We start from the raw sequence: 23,593 nt of genomic DNA, 5'->3' as shown, positions 1-23,593 counted from the left end.
TCATTCCTATTCCATCTGGAGCTCATCAAAGCTGTGTCTGTCAGTGTTGCCTCTTACTCTTTTATTGAGTTATTGTTCATCATAATTGTATTCTTTGTCCTTGGGCTTACAGCTTTAGTCAATTTGGCTCTGACCAGTTGTATTTATCTTTTTTTAATTGTGCTTTCTTTTTTTTCTCTTTTTCTTTGAGAACTTGGTTGAGTCATTTTTCACTTTGTTCTTTTAAGCTGGCTTCCCTGTCCAGCAGTCTTTTCTATTAAAGTCTCATTTTGAGATGATAGTCTCATAAATGTAATCCTGCACACATTGCTTGTGACCTTTTAAAAATAAGTATTTTATGGCATACTTTACTTTGAGCATCTCCCTAGATTTTACGCATCTTGTTCTTCAAGAAAAAGAGATCTGTGCTGCCTGTGGCAACTGTTATCTGCATACAAACGGCTGAGGCTGGCATTCTCTCCGTGGCAGAAGACCCACTGTAAGATTAGGGGTGCTTTAGCAAATATTAGGGTGTGGTTTTGTCCACAAAAACCTAGAGTATTAGTGTATGATACTGAGATAATAAGGAGCCAGTTTGGGTATGACTCGAGGCTGGCTGCAACTCTGGCCAGCAAACAGGATGGCTTTCTTATGGTCCTGAAGATTTGACCACACGTTGTCGAGTTCTCCGATGCTCTGAATCAGCTTTGCATTTCCTAAGCTTGGGTGTTGTTTTTCTACATGTGCTCATACATGTCATTAAACAATAAAAAACTTTTTATCATACACATATATACTTATAAAAGTCTTTCTGACCAAGAAGATGCAAAAGAATTTAAGGATATCTTATTTTAATGGTGCTTATTTTAAAGTGCTTGCTTTGTTTATACTCTTAAAGAGTAAACTTGAATAGTTGCATTGTGGATATGTCTAAACATGCCCGTAGTGTTCTAGTTTGATATTTAAATGCTAACAAATTAGCAATGAAAGAGTTTTGACTTTGTATTTTGTAACTGGATAATAAGTGAATTAGATGGAATAAGCAACTAAGAGTCTAATTATCTGAAAACTCTGTGGCTACAGTATCTTAGGAGTGTGTTAGTTGCTCTATTGACTTCTGGTCTGTAACACAGGAAATTTTTTTTGTGTGATAAATAATAAAAGCTAGCATTTAATGGCCAATTAAAGCTGGTTATTAAAAACAGCCTTTATATTGGGAAGACAAGTGTCTTATGGGAGGGGATGAACACATTGTGGTATAATAAATTTCTAGTCAGGAGGGCTGTCCAGATCATGAAAAACATAAGCTGGTAGACCTACATGCATTAAAAAATGTATGCACAGTACATTACAGCATCTGTAGTTTGTCAGGGCTGAAAGGGGCCCAGGAAAGAGATAACATCTGTATATTTGTAAATATCAAACTACAAAGAAAACTTGAGACCTTCTTATCTGGCACCTCTTCACTTTGTTCTAACTTGAACAGCGATACTACCTATATTTAATTTATACTTTTGACTACTTGTGAATTTTTAGTTATTCTTTGTAACTCTGTAATTACTCTGCAACTTTTAGTTAGAAGACATCAAGTTGCTTAAATGCTAGTTGTAGAACCAAGAGCATTTGGGCCTGTAGAGTTAATGTGAATCTCATGGTCAAACAAACTTGTGTACTGTGGTGGATGTTTCTGCCATAGCCAGCGTGCTATTTTAGAAATATAAAAGGCCTTCTTTTTTTGTTAGGGTTTCAGTTTGTGTGTTCAGACAGCTAATCAAGACCAGAAAGATTTTTATCTCTTTAACACGTTATTCTTCAGGACCTACAAACTTTTTTTTTTTAATTTAAAAGTGAGGATACTAACATGTTTAGAGTTTTTGACCACAAATATTGTAACTTGAGTGAGAAAAGTGGTAAGGGAGAACATGGATCATTTAGGTTTTCTTTATTTTTTTTCCAGAAACAAAAGTAAGTTTCATGAAATTTTAATTACTTCATTTGATTTTTTTTAAATGTCTTTTTGGAGGTGTGAGTGTTTGACTCTTAAGTTGAGCAGAGTTGTGTAGAGAACGCAAGTCTGAGAGATATAGGTACAGCTTAAAGAAATTTTGCTGACAACAACACAAGTCATTTCCAAACCAGCATTTGTAAAGGAAGTGAGCAGTTCTCTGCAACTCAGAGGAGTATGTCTGCTAAGTTCCAAAAAGAAACTACATGTTCAGCCTGTCCCTTCGGACATGATGTGAAGTTCCATGTGTTTATGGCTTTCATATTGGAATGTTGCAAAACACTGCAAATGGCAATTAAAACACAAAATTTTGAGGAAGGGCTGAGTAACTGGAAGTGTAACAGCTAGTCTGGCTTGTGTTTTTGAGAACATATCTTTTCATTCACCCAGTCCCACTGATTAGCACAGAATGTGAAATTTCAGTCCTGATTTTCAAGAAAAAATGATAAGGTATTTCAGACTGTGGTCTAGTTAAAACATAGGCTTTGGAAATGCATTACTAATTTGATTTGGTTGCAAAGGGGGCCAGAACAGCGGTGCTCACTTTGTTTCTTAGCATGTTTATCTGCAAGATTGTGAATTACTATAATTGAGCAGAAATAATTCCTCTTCATGCTTGATATCCTTCTTGTAACTAAGGAAGTTGGAAGAGGTCAAAACTGGTTCCTGGTGCCAGCAGAGCATTTGTTTAAATAGCTGAGACTAGAGAAGTAATACTTCCTGTATTTTTTTCCTTACTTTTCTGCATCTAGGAAGGAAGGGTGTATTTAGGTAAATTTCTATGGAACATGTATGAAGGAGAAAGGGTTGTTGGGTCTTGTGCAAATCCATCAAGACAACTCTCTTTTATCTATGCTTGCAGTTGCTGGTTCAGATCATTCTTAATCATCTAAGCACACACCTTGCTGACAGACTGGTAACTGAATGAATTCCATGCTGGCTGCAAAACCAGCGTGATGCAAGAAGAGATTTATAGGGAGCATCAGGGTTTCTGTTGTGTATTGATTTAAATTAAGACAATGATGCTATTGGGCACTTTGCTTGCCCCGCCTGCCCTTCTCCCCACACCCTCCCCTAGTTATATGCAGACTCTGCTGCCCTAATAATTCTCTCCCTGTTTTGTTGGTGACTTGAAAGCCTATGTGATACAGACTTGATCTGTTTCAGAGGAGTTTCTTGCTGCTAGGGAAGTGTAGCAGAGCTGTGGACTCTGTATTTTGGCAATGCCAGTATTTTGGCAATGCTGACCTCAGAAAAATAGGTTAGTGTACATATATCTGCTGTAAGACTGGTGGTTGCCTGTTTGGATCTGTCTACCAAGACTAAATTCTACTTCTCTGAAGTCATCATTCATATACACAGATGACTAGAATTACATTTCTTCGTGATATCAGCCTTAATCTTGCTGTAAGATGTCATGTTTAGGCCTGTCCCAGGCAGTTCTATGAACCTGCTTTCATTAGCTACAGCGATAGGATGAATCAAACTGAGAACTGGACAGACTAGGTGAAATATGAAACCCTTACTTAAATTACCTTAAGAATGAGGGATTTTTTGATTGAAGTGTTGGGACAGTGCAATTTACTGAGGATTAAATCTACTTGATTGATAATGCTGAAACTTAGATTACCTGTTTGTTGGGGTTTTTTATTTATTAATATTATTTATTTTATTTATGCTCTCTTTATAAGCAGCAGTTGATATTTTCATATGTTCAAGGCAGTGGATCATCTGATGATGGTTGTGGATATATTTGGCTTACAACAAAGATTCCTAGCTTTGCAGTCTGTTTTTTGTGGAATCCAGCTTGTTTTTCTCTATCTGTCGTATCTGGTAACTTGAACTGTTCTATCTAGGGTGTGTGTGTGCGTTTCTAGATACAAAAATTAATAGTGGATGCTGAAATACCTCTGATACCAAAACCAGGTAAGGCAGTTTCTGTTCTGGAGAAGTGTGTAAGAGTCCAGGAACCCTCTGCAGGCTTTTGAAGTTCAGCTTTTGCCTGTTGGCAAAGCAAACTGTGAAAGTAAATATAAAAGCTGAAGGTTAACATTAAACACTGCTAGGCTTTCTTAAGCCTTCTCAGACCACTGTTTTTCACTGAGAAGTTATTGCCTTCCTTCCAGTAGACATTCATGAACTTCATTCATATTTCAAATTAAATTATTCCACTGATTAAGGTTATGTTTTAAAACAAATTTTTACATGTTTTTGTAAGGAATTTATTATCATTTACAGTCAGTGTTTAATTTTTCTCTTAATTGTCTGTCTTTGGTGATGATAGAACATATCTCTATAATAAAAAAGCGGTATAGCTTGTTAGTAGCCCATCAGCAGATTGAGGCAGTTGAAGCTCAGGCCCCTCCAACTACCTAACACACTGTTTGCGTGGTCTACTTCAGACTTAATTGCTCTGGCCTTTTTGACCAAATATTCCTACCACACTTAAAATTGAAAGCTGTCTGGAGGACCACAGAACCATGTCTGTTCCCATTTAGCAGGTAGGATGCAGTTGTTGAACACATGAAGCAGAGCTTCTGGAAAGAAACTCTCATTTCCATTGCCTCTGAAAGGAATTTATTTCACTTGGCCAGAACTGTGCTGAAATATGTACCAATCCAAGGGAGAAGGGGGTGATTCACTCCAAAACCCCAGGATGCTTTTCTGAACCAAAATTTTCCAGGGGCAGCAGTGATGCTATAGAATAGTCCCTCTGTAGCCCATGAATAAGTAAACGTCTAATAAACACAAACCCGTGGATTTATTAAATTTAAATTAAATTTAATGAAACAAAACAGAATTCTGTCCCTGTCTGCCCCTCTTGAATAAGGAGATAAAAATGAATTTAGGAATCCAGTAAAAGTCTGAAAGTTAGAATGTTTTGTTTTTCAGTAGAAGCTCAGTCTGTTCACTCTACCAAATGTTTCAATGGAAAAAAAGTTTTTCATTTGAGAGTGGGTTTTGACAGCCTTGCTTTGCACATTGCTTGTTGTCTTGGGATAGAGTTAATTTTCTTCCTAGTAGCTGGAGCAGTGCTGCATTTTGGATTTAGTATGAGAATATCATTAACACACTGTTGTTGTTGTGAAGTAGTGTTCACTGTAAATCAGGGACTCTTCAGTGTCCCATGCTTTGTCAGTGTGGATGTGCACAAGAAGCTGTGAGGGAGCATGGCCAGGAAAGCTGGCCCAAACTGGCCACAGGGATATTCCATACTGCAGAATGTCATGCACAGTGTATGAACTGGGGGGAGTTGGCCAGAAGGGGCCAAGTGGTGCTTGGGGACTGGCTGGGCATTGGTCAGTGGGTGGTGAGCAATTATACTGTGCACCACTTATCTCTCTTGTGCTTTATTCCTCTCTTTTTTTTGTCTCTCTTCTCATTATCACCATTACTATTTTTACATTTTACTTTATTTCAGTTATTAAACTGTTGTTGTCTCAATCCACAGGGTTTACCTTTTTACTTATGCTCCTCCCTTGTTCCATTGGGGCTGGGGGGAGGAGTGAGTGAATGTCTGTGTGGGACTTAGTTACCAGCTGAGCTTAAACTGTAACAGTCCTTTTTTGTCATCTATCCTGGGGCGTAATGGGTCGAGATAATAAAACAGACTAGATTTGCTAGAACAAAATTATTATAAGCATTTATTATATTAGTTTAATAGTCACTGGTCACAATGTTGATTTTGTGCTCTCATAGCTGTTCTGCTTGTTCTCAGAGTTACTTGCAGTGTGTGCTTTCTGTTATGCTGTTTATCACCTGTGGAATTTGGTCTAAGGTTATCATGCTGTACTTTAACATGGGCAACCTGGTCTAGTGGAAGCTGTCCTGCCCATGGTAGGGGGGTTGGAACTAGATGATCTTTAAGGTCCTTTCCAACCCAAACCTTTTGATGAATCTATGAACACTGGCTTATGATATGACAGAACTGCTGGTCACAAAACTAATCTGGTATTTGTACTCAGTGTTTCTGTCATCTCTGTACTTTGTGAGCCGTCTATTAGAAACTATTAATAATTAGACCTTTTCCATTTCATCCTCTAAGAGTTAACTTGTCCTATGGAGGAGACATCCACATCTTCCCCTTCTCTGCCAGGCTAATAAAAATAGCTCTTGAAAATTTTGAATATCCTTAGGATGTGGAAACTAGCATGGCCCTATTGCCAGGAACCGTGAATGTGTGCTAGGTCTTGTTTAGGGTTAAGCAACTATTTGCAGCTACTCAAATCCAGTGACAGGCACTGTGGCTGCTCAGACCCTGGCGAAGGGTGATGCAACTGAACCAGAGGACCAGCCGGTGCCAGCATCAGTCACTCCTTTTCACCAGAAGAAGTGGACACAAAAGAGCTCATTTAGAAAAGGAGAGCAAAGCAGGGCCATCATAAGAACAGGAGGAAGAGGCAGAACAAGAGGGAACCACTTAATCCCTATCCCGGAGTGAGCTGTGGGATGTGCAAAAATGTTTCAGCTGTTGACCAGGTGAGCACATTACCACCTGGCTGCTCTGACTTTGGGGTAAGAGGCTAGTAGCCTGGAATTAAAGGGTATGGAGACCAAGCAGCTGGGATCAACCTCTAGAGAAAGGGGTGTTGACAAGGTGAGTGGAAAAGGGCTACAAGCCCTCAGCCTCTGGAGGCAACTACTGTGGAGTGTGAAGGAAAGGCATCCATTCAAGGAAGATGTTACTTGTCACCCAGGCAAGTAGGCCACCACAGAGAGAGTTGTCCAGCACCTGAGGGGAATTAGCTTGTTAGAGATGATTTATTGTGACCCAGGCAATGCACAGTCACCCACAGATCCAGAAGAATTCCAATGCACGTGACCCACAAAGCAGAAATTTGTACAGAGTGTGTTACTGTATGCCAGTTTACTGGACTGTATGCATCCTGTGGCCAAGCATGTCAGGCTCACAGGAGTATAATGCTCTAGTAACCACCAGTGCACAGGGTACCCTAATGCCATTCAGCTATGCAGGGGCATTACTATTTTTGGAGTGAGAGGGGGATCCCAAGAGCTGTTTGTATTGGAAGCTGAAGTGAGCCTGACTAGGAGTGTGTGGCAAAAGCACCCCACTGTGACTGACCTGGAGGCTCTGTTTATCCTTGGCAAAGACTATCTCAGGAGAGGGTATTTCAAGGACCCAAATGGTACCAGTGGGTGCTCAGTACAACCTTGGAGGCAAAGGGAGTTAAGCAGCTGCCTGCCTTGCCTGGTCTCTTGGAGGACCCTTCTGTTGTAGGTTGCCGAAGGTCAAAGAACAGATGCTGGTTGCTACCACAGCATTGCACTGGCGGCAGCATCGCACCAACCGAGACTCCTGTGATTCAACTGAAGAGTCAAGGAGCGATCAGCAGGACCCACTCACACTTCAATAACCCCATATGGCCAGTGTGAAAGTATAATGGAGAGGGGAGACTAACAGTGGACTATTGTGGCCTGAATGAAGTCACACCTTGGCTGAGTCCTGCCTTACTGGACATGCTGGAACTCCAATACAAACTGAGGTCAAAGGCTCCAAGTGGTTTACCACAAGAGATATTGCCAATGCATTTCTCTCAATCCCTTGGGCAGGCCACAATTTACTTGCACTTAGAAGGATGTCCAGTGTACCTGGAATCGACTGCCCCAGGGGTGGAAACACAGCCCTCTCATCTGCCATGGACTGATCCAGACTGCACTGGAACAGGGTGAAGCTCTAGAACACCTGCAGTACATGGATATTATTGTACGGAGCAATACAGCAGCAGAAGTTTTTGAGAAAGGGAAGAAAATAGTCCAAATCCTTCTGAAAGCTGATTTTGTCATAAAATAAAGGTCAAGGGACCTGCATGGGAGATTCAGTTTTTGGCAATAAAATGGCAAGATGGATGTTGGCAGATCTCAGTGGGGATGTGATCAACAAAATAGCAGCAATGTGCTCTATACTGTCAACCCCTAGGCTTTTGGAATTGGGGATATAGAGGATCTGAGACCTGCTATACTTCAGCTGAAAAAGAGATACTGGCAGCTAATCATGGGGCTCAAGCCACTTTGAAGGCAATTGGTGCTGAAGCACAGCTCCTCCTGGCACCCCAACCAGGCTGGATGTTCAAAGGCAGGGTCTTCCTCTACACATCGTGCAGCTGATGCTACATGGAGTAAGTGGATTGCAGCCATCAATGAGTTCAAACAGGAAATCCCAGTTGTCCGGGAATCTTGAAAGTGATCATGGACTGGCCAGAAGACAAAGATTCCAGAATGTCAGCAGAGGTGGAGGTAACGTGCTAAAGAGGCCCCACTGTATAATAAACTACCAGAAAAAATGAGATGCAATGTACCTGCTGTATTATAGAAAAGCATCAGAGATGGCAGAACATTATGCCCAGTATATAAACTGGTGGGACTGGAAGGGGGCTGATCACTGCTTGGAGACCGGCTAGGCATCAATCAGTGGGTGGTAAAGCAGTTGTATTGTCTTTCTTGGACTTCATTCCTGTCTCTTTATCTCTCTTCTCATTACAACAATTATAATTTGTTTCAGTTATTAAACTGTTCTTATCCCACAGGTTTTACCTTTCTCTGATTCTCTTCCCCATTCCACAGGGGGGTTGGGGAGGGACGAGTGAATGAGCAGTTGTGTGGTATTTAGTTGCCAGCTGGGGTAAAACCATGACATTTGTGCTTTCTAATGTATATCATCCTGGGAGTAGGGCTTGTGGGTTTTTGGATTTCTGCTTGTATTACAAGGGCACAAGTATTGCAATGGAAAACAGTGGTCAGAAGTATTTTCTTTCCCCTGGCAGTTTAGAACATAATAGCAGTCATAAGTATTTTATATGTTTTATTGTGGGTGAAGCTGGGGCTTAACTTTTCAGCAGGGATGTTTTTGTAGGTGTTGGATCAGACTTAAAATGTCTGTGGAGCGTGACAGTTATCACAGCTTTTTGTTTCAAGTTTTAAGAGTGCATGCAATATTAAATATAATCAGGGTGTCTTTTTTTTTTATTTTAGGAGGCTGAATATGGTGGACATGATCAGATTGATTTATATGATGATGTAATTTCTCCATCTGCAAATAATGGAGATGCTCCAGAGGATCGTGATTACATGGATTCTCTCCCACCATCGGTTGGGGATGATGTAGGTAAAGGAGCTGCACCAAATGTTGTCTACACATATACTGGAAAGAGAATTGCCTTGTACATTGGAAATCTTACTTGGGTAAGTATCTTACTGCTATTAAGTTGTAGACAGGAATTTTAATTATGGACAATAACTATTTGTAAAATTTTTTTGCTTTACAGTGTTTTATATGAAATATTACAAGTACAAAAAAAGCAGGTGATTTTGGTTTTGTTGGTGGTGTGAGGTTATTTTTACTTGTGGTTGTGTTTTTTTCCCTTTTACCTGAAATTTAGTGAACCTGTCTGGAGCTGTTCTGATGTCTTAAAAATTGAGAAAGCCTTCAGTAAATACAAACTTTCAAGTTTCTGTCACGTTTTAAGTGTTACAAAGGGATATTTGTGCTACTATCTTCTTAAGTTTTCCAGAGAACTGAATGAAAGAGAAGAACAAGTTTAAACTATGAAATACTTTATACCTGTAGATACTTTAACGTTACTGAACAAACACAATTTTTAGTAAACTTTTGCGGAAGGTTTTAGTTTAAAAGGAGGTGGAAAGCTCTCTAGGATTTTCTTGAAATCACTTTTCACATTTTTCCAGGGGCTTTTTCTGCTGGCGGTGACTCTTATAACACAGCTGTTTTCAGGTATTTGTCTCGAGGCTTATTTCTTCTACCAAGAAGTACAGGTTTACAATAACTCGCTGAACTACAGTCGTCCTAAAGACAATTACCTTTGTTGCATTAAAGCGTTTTAAAACCAATTGCAGTTAAGCAAACAAAGTGCAAGAGCTGGTCAGTAGCTGAATTAAGTGAAACCTTTACCTGTTTATGTGAAATCAAATTCTTCCAGGCCCACCGATGCAAAATTCTTATTTGTTTTTTTTCCATTTTCTGCTTAATTTCTTACTAGTGCTAAACTTGAAAAAAAATGCTTTTATGGGTGTTTTTTTCATTAATTATTACAGTATTTCAGGAGCTAATAGGTAAGTAAAGGAGCTGTTGACTTAACAGTTGTCCTGTTTTGAAATACCTGAATGGAATCAGTAAAATATGCATGAATTAGCTGAACTTATCCAAGTCAAGTGTCTGAATTTCTAAAGCAAGTAGGGCAGTGTTCAGCAATTTGTACTTGTTACTCTTTGGCTTCACAAATTAAGTTATTTGCAGAAAGTGCATTTATTTACTGTAGTGTTGGTATTGTGCTTTCTTTGCATTTAGCTTTCAGCAAAATAATTTGTTGAATTTTTAAAAGAAGCTTTTATTTGAGGGAGATGGGATAAGTAGTTCAGAATCTTGAAAGCCTGCCTTGTACTCCTCATATGAAATTTAAAGGAGTGATGGAATTATAGAAGTAGGAAAAAAACCCATAAATATTAGTGTATTTATGTGTCTTTGGATATGAGTGAAATTGTTAAACATTACATAGTAATTAATAGGAAGTTACAGCAAGTAGATTTGGTTAAGTGGAAGCAGATGTTTCTAACCATAGTTTTATGTACAAGTTTCCCTACTTTTGTCTATAGATCCTGCTTTTTTTGTGCAAATAGTATGTAGTTCACTAAAGTCTCACTAGTCAAAGCTCTCATAAAAAGCACCTGGTTAATAAGGTATTTAAAATTGATGTTTGTATGCAAATAATAGTATTAGAGGGAGAAAACGTGGATTGGGTGTGGAAAAAGTAGCAGTATTTCAATACTATTTCATTAGCCCAGTTTAAGCTTTGCACTTTCAGAAGACAAAAGTGGCGCAATTACAGATTTTTTTTTGTATACTGTAACTGGTATACTGTGTGAATGGGGTTGATGCAATGTAGCATATGGGGAAGCATGGATATTAAAAAATCAGTTTTTTGAGAATTGTAAAATAAAAATGAGTACTTTTCAAAAGTTAGAATATATTGACAGCTGAATAAAGTGTTCCTCTGGATCAATTTCACACACACACACACACACACAAAATGCATGGAAAACTTAGTTGCCCTTTGCCTGATGTTTTAGATAAGCTTTCATAGTTGAATATTAAAAATATTTTTCAGTGGACAACAGATGAAGACTTAACTGAAGCAGTTCATTCATTGGGGGTAAATGATATTTTGGAGATAAAATTTTTTGAAAATCGTGCTAATGGCCAGTCTAAAGGGTAAGGACTTGTTATTTGTTTTTTCTGTATGTGTATGTGGACTGAAGTTTAGGAGCAAGAAAATGGGGAAGGAGTTCTCCGTTTTTATAACTATCAGTCTGTGAACTGATAATCTTTGCTTATTAATCAAACAATGGTTGGACATGTAATTTCATACTAATGACTTAAATTTCAGGCATAAATTTTTATGATGGTATTGTATGTCTCACTACTTTGTAAGTTAAAACTTGTTGGCCGTCTTCATTAAGTCTATTGCTAGATTCGTTAGTGTGGTGGTTTTGTTTTTTTCTTTTATGTCGTAGAATAAATTATCTTCTCTGTTCTGAAAACTAGACTAAGGCCTGTGAGACAGTTTCTGTATATGGTTTTCAAGTATACTTTTGTTTACTGTGTGTTATCTTTTCCATGAAGCATCAGGATATCCAGAAAATGGAAAAACTGTGGTGTAACTCTTTTGTTTCCTTTCAGGTTTGCCCTTGTGGGTGTGGGATCAGAAGCATCCTCCAAAAAGTTGATGGATTTGTTGCCTAAAAGAGAATTGCATGGGCAGAATCCTGTTGTAACTCCGTGTAATAAACAATTTCTGAGTCAATTTGAAATGCAGTCAAGGAAAAGTAAGCTTTTCTTATGTGCTGTCTTGGAAAAACAGAAAAAGTAGTATGGCAGGTTTTTTTCTCAGCATATGATATCTTCTACACAGTTTAAAATAGCTATAAAATACTTAGAGTCTAGCTGCATATTTGTTTAAAGAAATCACTTAATAGACCAAAGAACTGCTGCACTGTCTGAAAGAAGGTTGCAGATTTGTGCAACTCTTAACAGCTGGAGATGCTTTTTCAATTTCTTGGGGATGTAATTTTTAAAAAAGCACAAGAAACTTAACATTTGTAGACAAACTGGACTAAATTCCAATGTCTGGACCATCTGTGTTTATGACAGAACAGGGAAGAAAGGTTCTGTGTTGTACTTCAGCACCATGTCTTGTGGTTCCCAGTCCTAATCATTTGTGGCCTTGGGCTGCATTGGAGGAAGGACTGGCAGTCTCTCCTGGTGCTCTTCTGTCAGTACAGAGCATAGTGTAACACTGCCATACTTCAGCAAAGCACACTTTCCTCCCCAGATGCTTTGGGTTTGGGTACAAGGAACAAGCTAGTGCTCATAGGGTCATGCTTTAGCGCTGCATAAAGCTTTAGACTGAGTGTTAAAATTCTTTAACTTATTTTGATGTATGTAATGTCACTTCTGCTTTTCCATAACAGCCACACAGTCTGGCCAGATGTCTGGGGAAGGTAAAGCTGGTCCCCCAGGAGGAAGCTCACGAGCAGCATTTCCACCTAGTAATAGAGGTCGAGGCCGTTTTCCAGGTGCCATTCCAGGTGGAGACAGATTCCCTGGACCAGCAGGGCCAGGAGGTCCACCACCACCTTTCCCAGGTAAAATTATTCATCTATGGAATTTCAGTTTTATTTGTGTTTTCTTGTTTTAATATGGCATACTTACTTGGGAAATGATACAAATTAAGGCAGTTCAGTAATGAGCCATTATCAGTGTTCACAGCTAAATTGTAGGATTTGACTGTTTCTTTGTTGATATTCAACAGGGAGTTGTACTTACTAAATTTAATAGCAAGATAACATTTTTAGATACATATTTTTTAATTATTAAAAACATAAAATAGATCATGGTAGCAAGTAGATTTGGCTTTAATGCAGTTCTGATTTGCTGTATGGGGTGAAAATGCCTGTGTTGCAGAGGGTAAAGTAACTGATTTCCTTATTATATTGCAAGCTTGCACATGATCAGAAATTCAACTTTGATTCCTGTCCATTGGCAGGTCAGTTAGTTGGCACTTAAAATACCAGAAATTTGAAGAAGAGGTGTTCATGTTTAGTCAGATATCTGATATGGATGAAATCTGTTAAACAATTAGGTTTGCACTGCAGTGAAGTTCTTTTTTCAGCTGAAGTATTTTTTAGTAAATGTCATTCAGTAGTAGACTGTCTACCAGCAGTCAAAGGGACGTAGTCAAACTGAAAGACCACTGAAAGTAGGTTTGGATACTGCATTTATGATACCTTCTCTAATATAGCTTTTCCCATATTTTTAATATATATTTGTACCTTAAGCCCCATATGAAAGACTAGCATCAGGTGTGAGTAGGATGCAATGTTTTCTAGCTTTTGTAAGCTTTGGGGGGTTTTGGTAACAACAGCAAGTTGTGTTTTGGGGAGGGTGGGAAGTTGTCAGTTTTCAAGATAATGTTATTCTCTTTAGATATTTGTAGATATCTAGTATTAATAGATACAGATAAGTTAAAAATTTTCTAAGCTACTGGACCCAAAGTGGGACCGTGCGTGTCTTGTATATGTTGCACAATGTTCAGTGAGGGTTACTTTTGGTTTTTTGTTGTTGTTTTTAAGAATAGAAAAAGGCAAGAGTGTTAAAGTATTTTATTTCTTTGTACTTATTCACTCAATTTTGTTTGTTTGTTTTTATTTTTATTTTTTATTTCTTTATTTTAGCTGGACAAACTCCCCCACGTCCACCTTTAGGTCCTCCTGGCCCACCAGGCCCACCAGGCCCTCCGCCTCCTGGTCAGGTCCTCCCACCTCCGTTAGCTGGACCTCCTAATCGTGGTGACCGTCCACCACCACCAGTTCTGTTTCCAGGACAGCCTTTTGGTCAGCCTCCACTTGGGCCACTTCCTCCAGGCCCTCCACCACCAGTTCCAGGCTATGGGCCACCACCAGGTCCACCACCACCTCAGCAGGGTCCACCTCCACCTCCGGGTCCATTTCCCCCTCGTCCACCTGGCCCTCTTGGGCCACCCCTGACTCTTGCTCCTCCTCCACATCTCCCTGGGCCACCTCCAGGTGCTCCACCACCGGCACCACATGTGAATCCAGCTTTCTTCCCCCCACCTGCCAATAGTGGCATACCTACTTCAGACAGTCGTGGCCCACCTCCGACAGATCCATATGGCCGACCTCCACCATATGACAGAGGTGACTATGGGCCACCTGGAAGGTGAGTTCTTTTGGTCTAATGTGCTTGGGTAGCAGATTTTACTCCTCTTGTAGGAAGCATTTGGTTTTTCCCTTTTAATGCGAATGTTAGAAGCAATTAGAAGTAGGGCCAGAAGGGATCCCAACAGCCTTGTAGTTTGCCCCTTTTTACTTCTCCGGGGGAATATATCTGAGAAAGATATTTGCAGCAGTAAGAAAATCCTGAAATGCAACACCAGTAATCTCACTTTCCCTTTTCAGCTCTGAACTGTTTGTCTTCACTGTATTTGGCAGTGTCATCATTTCATGTGTTCTACATGTAAACTTATATATCACTTCTTATGCAGCAGCTTCTAGTTGTGCTTCTGTCTTAACTTGAAACTCTGACTTTTACGTGTGTCATCATGCTTTGCAGGCTGCCTTTTGAGAATGCTCTGGAGTTTTCCTTTTCAAATATGTGCATATGTTGAGATCATACCAAGCTCGTAGCATTTTCATCTTCCAGCAGCATTGCTTGTCTGTTTTCTCTTCAGGATTCAATTAAAAGTTAGTGTTTGTCTCAAAAGCCAGGTGTGCATTTACTGCAAGAGTTTTATCTTCCTCTCCTGTCAAGATGTTTCTGCTCATTTGGTGCAATCTTGCTGTGTTTGTAGCGGTGGCTTTTCCTATGGTTAATCCTATCTGGGACAGAGTTCTTAAGTCTCTGACTCGATTTGTCAAGTGTTTCACATCTTGTTTGAAACATCTTTTTCATCTGTGACTTCAAGCATCTCTGTCTTGCTGCTGTTTCTTAATTTTTGTATTTGTATTTGTCGCAGAAAATTTTGATATAAACTGTAGGAGACACTTTTTGCAGTTAGATTTGAATTTTTAGTAGTAATTTTACTGCTAGCATGAGACACACTTCTCTGGCTTAAAATGTTTTCTGCAAAGATGCTTTGCTTTGATTCATTTATCACAAAGTTTAAAAAACCCCAAGTATTTGTACATACTATGTTCATATAAAAAAACCCTCTTGAAATTCAAGCTTTTGGCTTAATTGCCTGAAATATAAGAAGACTATAAGGTGTTGGGTGTTTTTGGATGGACAAAATCAAGGTTGTCTGCAGTTTATAGAATGTTTGGGGAGGGAAGGAGTGGGAATAGGACAGTATAACTTACTGTCCAGTATTTTCATTAATAATGTTAAAGCTATCATCCATAACTATTTAAATTGTCATTAATTATATATCATAGGCGTTTCACTGGAAATAACATGTCCATAAGAGAAAAATTACATATTCCATTCTATGGGAGGCACACGAAAAATAATACTCAAAACTCAGGGAGGTATGAATTTTTAGACATTTCCTCTTATGCTAAACTGGCTATAGGATCTTGTTCCACTTCTTGCAATTAAGAGGATAGCATTGCTTATTATTCTGCATTTTCTTTCTACCAGAAGAACTAACACTGTTCTAGAAATAACAAGCAGTGGGTCAGTTTGACAGTCTCAGCATTTGTCTCTAACACATTTCTCCAAATTTTCTATGACACAGAGACTGGCTAATAGGACACTGCAAAACTTTTGGGAAAATTTAGGTTTACTTCTGTGACTTTGTAAACCCTGTATAGGTAGCTAATAATTAAAGTACAGTCTAATGAGTATGAGGATTCTGCTTTAATGCTTCCTCCTTACTGTGACTAGTTTGGAGATTAAATTGGAGCACCTTGAACTTGACCAGAAATTAAAAAAAAATAAAAAAATTGCTGTAAAATGTTGACATAGCATTCAGAAAACTGAGTGTTTTAAAGATGATAACTATATTTGTTTTTCAAAAGTTACAGCGTTCTGGTCTTAGTTAAGATCTGGGAAACAGGATCATATAGTTCTGATTCCAGTATTGTTATAAAAATTATCTCTAATTTTGCTCAAAGTTGCATTGCCTATGTACATGTATTTCCACATCCATTCAATTGGGAATATCTATTTACATACCTTCAAGAATTTTATGCAAATTGTAAATATTTGTAAAGCACAATATTAAGTGCTGATGAATGTTTGAAATAGGTGGGATGAACAAAAAATAAGTCTATTTATACAGCAATGTATTAATTGTTTTTTGGGGTTTTTGTTTGGTGGTTTGTTTTTTTTTTAGCTTTCAGGATTTTATACTGTAACAGTGGTCCTTAACAAAAACCAAAACCAAATCCAGATCCTGCTTTCTTTTCTGTTTGTCACTGCTTAAAGTTGCAAACTTGGATTGTTGAAATTGCAATGATAACTTCTGAAGTTCTGCTTAACCTTTTAAATACTAGTTTTATTGCTTGCAGAGAAATGGATGCTGCAAGGACACCTCTAAGTGAAGCAGAATTTGAAGAAATCATGAATAGAAATAGGGCGATCTCAAGCAGTGCCATTTCGAGAGCTGTATCAGATGCCAGTGCTGGTTAGTAAAACTCAATATGTTTACTATTCTTCCCAGCTGAAAAGAATTTATAGGGTTCTTTTATGAGGAATCTGGAAGACCTGAAGCCACATTTTCCAAAAAGGATACTGAATTTAGGTACAACTTACGACTGATTTTGTACTGTGCTTCAGTTTCTGAAAATGCCTTCTGAGTACTGATCTGGACAGTATTTTAATATTTGGTTCTACAGTAAATGATCTAGATGGCTGTTGAAGAGAAGGTACTCAAAATGATAATAGTGTTACAGATAGAAATCTATGTTTTAATTTGCATAATTTTCTGATCCTGAGTTTACATCATTTTCAGGAGACTATGGAAGTGCTATAGAGACCTTGGTAACTGCAATTTCCTTAATCAAACAGTCCAAAGTATCTGCAGATGATCGCTGTAAAGTACTTATTAGCTCTCTTCAGGACTGCCTTCATGGAATTGAGTCCAAGTCTTATGGTTCTGGATCCAGGTAAAACTTTCCTCTTCCATCTGCTCTTGCTTATAAAAGAGAAGGTGTAGGGCAGGACTGGTTCACAGAGAAGTCTGTAAGAAGCTTAGTGATTGCTGAGTTGCACGGGAAATGTGTGAAAGAACCAAATAAGCATTTCCTGAACTTAGAAAAAGTGCCTTTTAACTAGCCCTCCTTTCAAAATTGATGTGACTAGCTTAAATTTAACTCTGCTTTATTTCGTGGTTTTGGCACATACTTTCTGTACACAGATTAGCAGCCATGTTGCAGTGATCGTTTGAGTTATGGTGGATTTCCCCCAGCTGATTTCAGTCATCCTCCATTCTGAGCATGTACTTTCTGGCTTTTCTTTGCTAGATCAAAAAGTGGATGCCCCTTACTACCTATAACTGAGTTCTTAACCACCACTGTTTATATCAGCTGTCTTTAATGTTATATACAAAAACATACCTGCCTCATGGTAAACAGATATTTCTCTTATGTCTGTTTTTGGTCAAATTCGTGCTCATAAGCAGAGTGCAAGAGTGGTATGTGGATGACTAATATTTTGAAGAAAAATTTAATGAAGTAATTTCTTTTAGAAGACGTGAACGATCCAGAGAGAGGGACCACAGTAGGTCACGAGAAAAAAGTAGGCGCCACAAATCACGTAGTAGAGATCGTCATGATGACTATTACCGGGAAAGAAGCCGTGAAAGAGAGAGGCATCGTGATCGTGACAGAGATCGTGACAGAGAACGAGACAGAGAGAGAGAATATCGTCACCGTTAAAGGTGAGCATTTGTTTCATGTTTTTTAACTTTACTGACTTACTAGAAGTAACCACTCTAGGTTTGAGATTATTTACACCATTCATGTCTGCATTTAAATGATCCTGCGGTATGTACTGAATCACTTTCTTCTTGCAGCGCCTGACATGAACATAGGTAAGTAACAACAGGTAACTGGTCTTGGGAGGGAGGAAGTCTGTGCAATTGTCTTCTGCATTCTGCATGCCACTTCTTTTATTTTAGCTGGTAATAATGTTCCGAGTTTTTATGAAAAGCAGTTGAACCAGTTCTTAAAAAAGCAGTAAGCCAGACCATTCTCTTTATAACCTTAGAAGATTATATGAAATTTACTGTTTTATTTCTTAGTTGTACTTAAAAATACTAATTTTGTATTTTAAAATCTACTTGTGTAAGGAAGGACCGCAGCATTTTAGCCCTTCGTAAGCTCATGTGTGGATTATTTCAGTGTACATACACTTGTCCTTGCACAAGTATGGTGGCGATTTTTTGGGTTTCAGTATTTGTGGGGTTTGTTGTTTTGTTTTGTGTTGTTTTTGTTTTGTTTTTCCTGGTGAGTTTTAGTCAAATTCAGGAAATATTGCCAGATTTTTATCTTTATTTTATGAAATGTGACCTGTCAGTATCTTCTGCCTTTTAGCTAAATTCGTGTTTTAACCTTCAGTAAAATTTATGATTAGTTGTTCCCCTTCACCTTGACTTTTTCAGTCCCTCCTCCATATGATAGTCATTTTCTGAAGACTAGTAAAAATGTATGACACCAAGATTGATTCTTTTCTGGTTGTTCACAAACTAATGTGTTCTTTTATTTCATATATCTGAAGTTTGCATGCATCAGATGTCTAGACAGCTGGAGTAGCATGCTAAACAATGCTTTTTTTCAATGTACTGCTTGAAAATACATACAAATATTTATATTTTATATAATATACCATTTTGAGGATTGGGAATTGAAGCTACTATGATTCCTTATATTTGACAATTGGGAAAAAACCCTACCTAATAGTTACTCTGTAGTGGTCTTTTCCCTTTTTAGAAGAACTTGCCACTACCTCTACAATGAAACTGAAGCTTGCAGACTTGTCTGTCAGCCCAGCTTCCATTTCTTACATTTAACCTCAGATTTAATTTCTGGATTTGCATGTGTTATTGATTCATAGAAATTCATTTACGGAAGTTATAGAGCAAAACTTTTTAGAAATCATATAAAATGTAGTATACTCCTAAGTAAAAATACAATTTCATATGAGTTAAATGTCAGCTTTTCAGTCAGACTTCTGTGTCATTGTCTGACTCCTTTGGGAGAGAATGAATTCGGATGCTGAATGCTCTAGCGTGTTGAGAATTAAGTGGGGTGTTGTACTGGGTTCGTATACTAGCAGGGGACAACACAAAGAAGTACCCAACCTAGAAAAGGGGAGTCTAAGGCTTAAATAGGAAGGTGAAACATGGCAAACGAAATAAAGATGGTGGTATGTTTCTGTTAATGCCACTTTTTGCCATTAAAAAAGATTGGTAGAAATATTTTTGTAATTTAATAAAAATAGTAATGGTAGCTCTTAATTGTAAAATAACAACATAAAAATACAGATATAACAAAAGTAAATGTAGTTTCTTTTATTGAACTGGATATTTACCTTGTATAATAACTGCATATTTTTGATATTTGCAAATAGTTCTTACTGATAGTGGTATCCATTGAGCTGAGTAATGGATGTATTTCTAGAGTGTTTTCCTTCTGGTGGAGATGAGCAAGCCATACTAAAAATTGTTAACAGCCTGGAATTAAAGATAATTTTTTTAACCCTTGGCATACTTTATTAATCTAGCTTTAATTTTTGTGTATTTAGTGTTATGCATATAGATATGGACTTACTGTGCCAAGTATAGATTCCCTACGCTGTTACCCCAAGAAAACATACCAAACCGCATTAGGTTGCATTTTATAATTTCCAAAGAACAATTTTAAAATGAGGCTGTGGTTTCAGTCTCAGTTCAGGTGGAATTTATATTTGCAACATCCTTCAGCTTTATTGTGTGCTGGGACTTCTCTTTCAAAGGGATGTGTTGGTAAGATTCCCTTGTGTGAAGAAAATAGGTCCTAAGAACTTTGTTTTAAAGGGCCAGTTTAGTCTACTACATGTAAATGAAAGCATTTGGTATTTTTTTCTTTTAAGTTAAGTTGTAAACATTTTGTCTTGTTGCTGTCTTAATGAAGAAGAGCTTTATTGTAGTTTTGTTTTTATATATTTATACACACACGTATAAAAGAAATAGTTATCTCCTGGTTTGTATGTTTCATTTTCACTAAGATGTATGTTGCCATACATTTTTTGTTTCATTTTTTACATTGAATAATATTCATAAATGGATTTAACACTCAGTTATTTAATAAATATCAAAAGTGCTGAAAGGAGTTATTTCCCATAATACTGTGTTTTGCCAGACAACATGAAGTTACCTCTGTGCCTGCACCCTATGAATGGCACCTATACCTCTCCTAATTGTGTACCTATAGTCATAACTGTGATACTGTACTGGCATTTTTTTCCAAAGCGTTACACGTCTAGTTTAGAAGGATTTTAAAGGTCCAATGTGAACGTTTTTGTAAACAGTGAAATTCGGTTTGTACTGTATTACATTTATAAAGATGGGTAAAATTGCAATAACTTACAAAATGTGTTTATAACAATAAAATTCTATAAAAAGTTTAGTTGTACCATAGCAAGTGTTTACACTTCTGTTTGTACACTTCATGATTTAAAGTTAAATTCTTGCAAGATTTTTGTGCCTTCACTTGAGTAAGGCTTCATGTACATCGATAATCCATTCTCCTGAATTACTATAAGCTGAATGTTTCCTTGAAACATCTTGCCTTTGCTTATAGAAAGCCTATAGATATAAAAGAGAACAATGGATTTAAGACGAATGTCTAACCTGTATTAGTCAAAAAAACTAAGAACCCAATAGAATGACATTTAGAAGGATTAACAACAATATTAATGTGTACAAACAGAATAGTAATGTAATTTCATCATCATGAGTCCTGACTTTTTTTTAGGCAGAATTTTTTTTAATTTAACTGATACTCAATGATGTATTTCCAGCTGATACATTGTCCTAATCTTAATCTGTCTGAATTTCTATATCTGCTGACTGTTAAATTTTTCATTTTATGTTTTTGTTATTGGGTTGATTGATTATTTCCTATTTAAACTGGATTTGGATTGAATTGCAAAGACAAAACCACAATATTGTAACAGTTGATATGTATGTAGACTTTGTACTCCATATTTCATGTTTATTCTCTGATTTTTCTGCTCTCAAACCACTGTAAGCAAAATAATTTGATGTCTGAGGCTCATATGCTCCTTCAAAAACTGCTCACAGTTCTCTCTGAAGTGGTTTCAGCTTTGGAGTGATCCAAAAAGTAACATGGTTGGAATTTTTTTGGTGTCAGGAGGAGGGGAAATGGTACTCATAGTTTATGTAGTATTCATTATATTTTTGCTTCTATAAGTAGGAAAAGGCCTGTAACAGTGTTAACAACCACTTAAACATCAAGTGACGTATGAAATTAGCCTTTTAAGAAACCTTGTAAATGAAGAGAAAAATGCTTATTTTTATAAGCTATTTTAATAATAAGCTTCTAGTTAATATTAACTGAACTGTGTAGTAGCGTTGTTCGAGACTTGAGTGTAAGTACCTGTCTAGAATTATTATCAGATCTTAATATTAAGGTATTGCAAACGTTACTTACATTATCTCTTTTTTTAAAATGTGTGTTTTTGAGGAAGCACATATGTGGAGCTGGCACTATTCTGCATTTAGCATTCATCAGAGAAATAATACTTTGTGTATCTGATTCAGTATTTGAAATCCAGCATAGCGTCACAGAGGCAAGGAGTGCCACTGCTTTATGTGCTTTTTACAGTCTATTATATCACTGCTCTGGTGCTTTACAGAAACATAGTTTGTTCCTTAATGTTCAGTGATTTATCTCATTTTCTTGAGGGTGAAATGTTGATTTAAAAAATGAAATGAGTATCTCATGCTACTTATTTTCAAAAGCATAACTTTTATTACTTTTTTTCCCATGAATATATTGCTGTAATTTTATTGACTTCTGAGGTGTCTTTAGACACACTTATATTTTTTTGCTCCTCATATCCTGTGCTTTTTCTTTTATTTGTGAAATCATTAGTTTTGACAAATTTGATCTGTATGAAAGTTCCCCAAGAAACTTTTAAGCTTCATAACATGAGAAGCAAAGAAATGAAAATGTTGATTTGATGCAGTGTTCTCCAGAGAACGAACGAATTCAGTTTTTTCCTTTTGCTCATTGTGGTTTGAGAACGATGATTTCTTTTTACAAAAAAAAAAAAAAAGGACACATGAGAGAGATATCTTCATTTTTATGTTTTTCTGTGGCAGCCTGATCTACCTTTTTGTCTCTTCCTCATATATTAATGTGAAAAATAATTTACAGTGAGTCATATCTTTTTAATTTGTAAACTAAAGATTGAATTTTCTGAACACACCTCACTGTTCATCGGTTATTTTTAGTGAATAGACAGGCTGGGATAGTAGGAGAAAGATATACGATGAATGAGACTAGTTTGGGAGTTTTTCTTCCCATGTAAAGTTATTTATAAAATCATGAAATTGCTGTGTTGATCTTTACTTATACGCTAAGATTGAACAAAGGTAGCAGGTAAGTACATGAATAATGGAGTGGGGGGAATAGGCAAATATGAGAAGGTGCTAGTGCTGGTAAAATTGTATGTGTATGATGAACAGAATCACATGTATCTTGGCTTACATGCAGAAAGACAAACAGAAAGTCCTTGAGATAAGACAAGCTTGAAATTCCTTCTTTCTTACTATGTTATAGCTAAAGCTTCAGAGTATTTGGAGGTTTGTGATGTTCTGGAATGTAGGTTAAATTAAAACAAATTTTGGCTTTCAAGCTGATACTTTCTGTGGGAGCTTTGGTTTGTGTATTTCTTTTTCTTTATGTATAGAATAAAATAAAGGAGAATTACATGAAGGAATTCGTAGGAGCTTTTAGGATATACTAACAAAATGTATGTCATGCATTTTACTGAAATGTGAACATGTGAGATTGAAATTCAATCTCTGAAAATATCAGAAATTAAACTACTATAACAAAAACTTTATGGGTGTATGCACATACAGCTTTAAAACTACTGTAGAATTTTCATAATTTTAAAAGATATTTAAAGCTTTTATGTACTTATTTAAATAATTGGAATTAAAGAGAAAAAAAATCAGAGTTGCTACTGCAAGATGCTTTCGATATATACAGGCAATCTATTGGGTTTTGTTGTGTGTCTTTGTGGGTAAAAAAATGCTCAAGTTGCATCTTGCATAAATACCAAGATGTTTGATCACTGAAGTCCTGGGATTTCATTTGTGGAATATTCTGGCATAAACCCCTAACTTTTAAACTCACAAAACCTATTTAACAGCTAAGTCTGAAATTTGGGTTTTATTAGTAGAAATGCTGAGAAACTGATTGCTGTGTGGTGTTAAATTGTACAAACCTAACACACGCTTGGGACGGATAGCTTATATATGAGCTTGAGGCAGATGGAAAACAGTATTGCTAAGAAATACTGACTAGAGATTTATTATTTTT

At 37.2% G+C, this 23,593-nt stretch overlaps 1 protein-coding gene across 4 annotated transcripts in view; it reads left to right on the top strand.

Annotated features, from left to right (window-relative positions):
• Positions 1–23,593, top strand: part of CPSF6 (cleavage and polyadenylation specific factor 6) — a 33,544-nt gene that overhangs the window by 2,764 nt on the left and 7,187 nt on the right. The window contains exons 2-10 of one of the 4 annotated variants that reach the window (XM_017822132.1): positions 8,975–9,184; positions 11,125–11,228; positions 11,697–11,842; positions 12,488–12,661; positions 13,751–14,255; positions 15,470–15,562; positions 16,547–16,662; positions 16,990–17,143; positions 17,728–17,916. In XM_017822132.1, coding sequence (XP_017677621.1) covers positions 8,975–9,184; positions 11,125–11,228; positions 11,697–11,842; positions 12,488–12,661; positions 13,751–14,255; positions 15,470–15,562; positions 16,547–16,662; positions 16,990–17,143; positions 17,728–17,914 — 1,689 coding nt within the window. In that variant the 3' untranslated portion in view covers positions 17,915–17,916. Of the gene's footprint in view, positions 1–8,974; positions 9,185–11,124; positions 11,229–11,696; positions 11,843–12,487; positions 12,662–13,750; positions 14,256–15,469; positions 15,563–16,546; positions 16,663–16,989; positions 17,144–17,724; positions 17,917–23,593 lie in introns of all 4 variants that reach the window. The other 3 variants (XM_017822131.1, XM_017822135.1, XM_017822134.1) reach the window with 3 other exon arrangements.

Source organism: Lepidothrix coronata, unplaced genomic scaffold (genome assembly GCF_001604755.1).
Source record: "Lepidothrix coronata isolate B3197 unplaced genomic scaffold, Lepidothrix_coronata-1.0 Scaffold95, whole genome shotgun sequence".
Lineage (NCBI taxonomy): Eukaryota > Metazoa > Chordata > Aves > Passeriformes > Pipridae > Lepidothrix > Lepidothrix coronata.
This window is presented reverse-complemented; position numbering and strand designations above follow the sequence as displayed.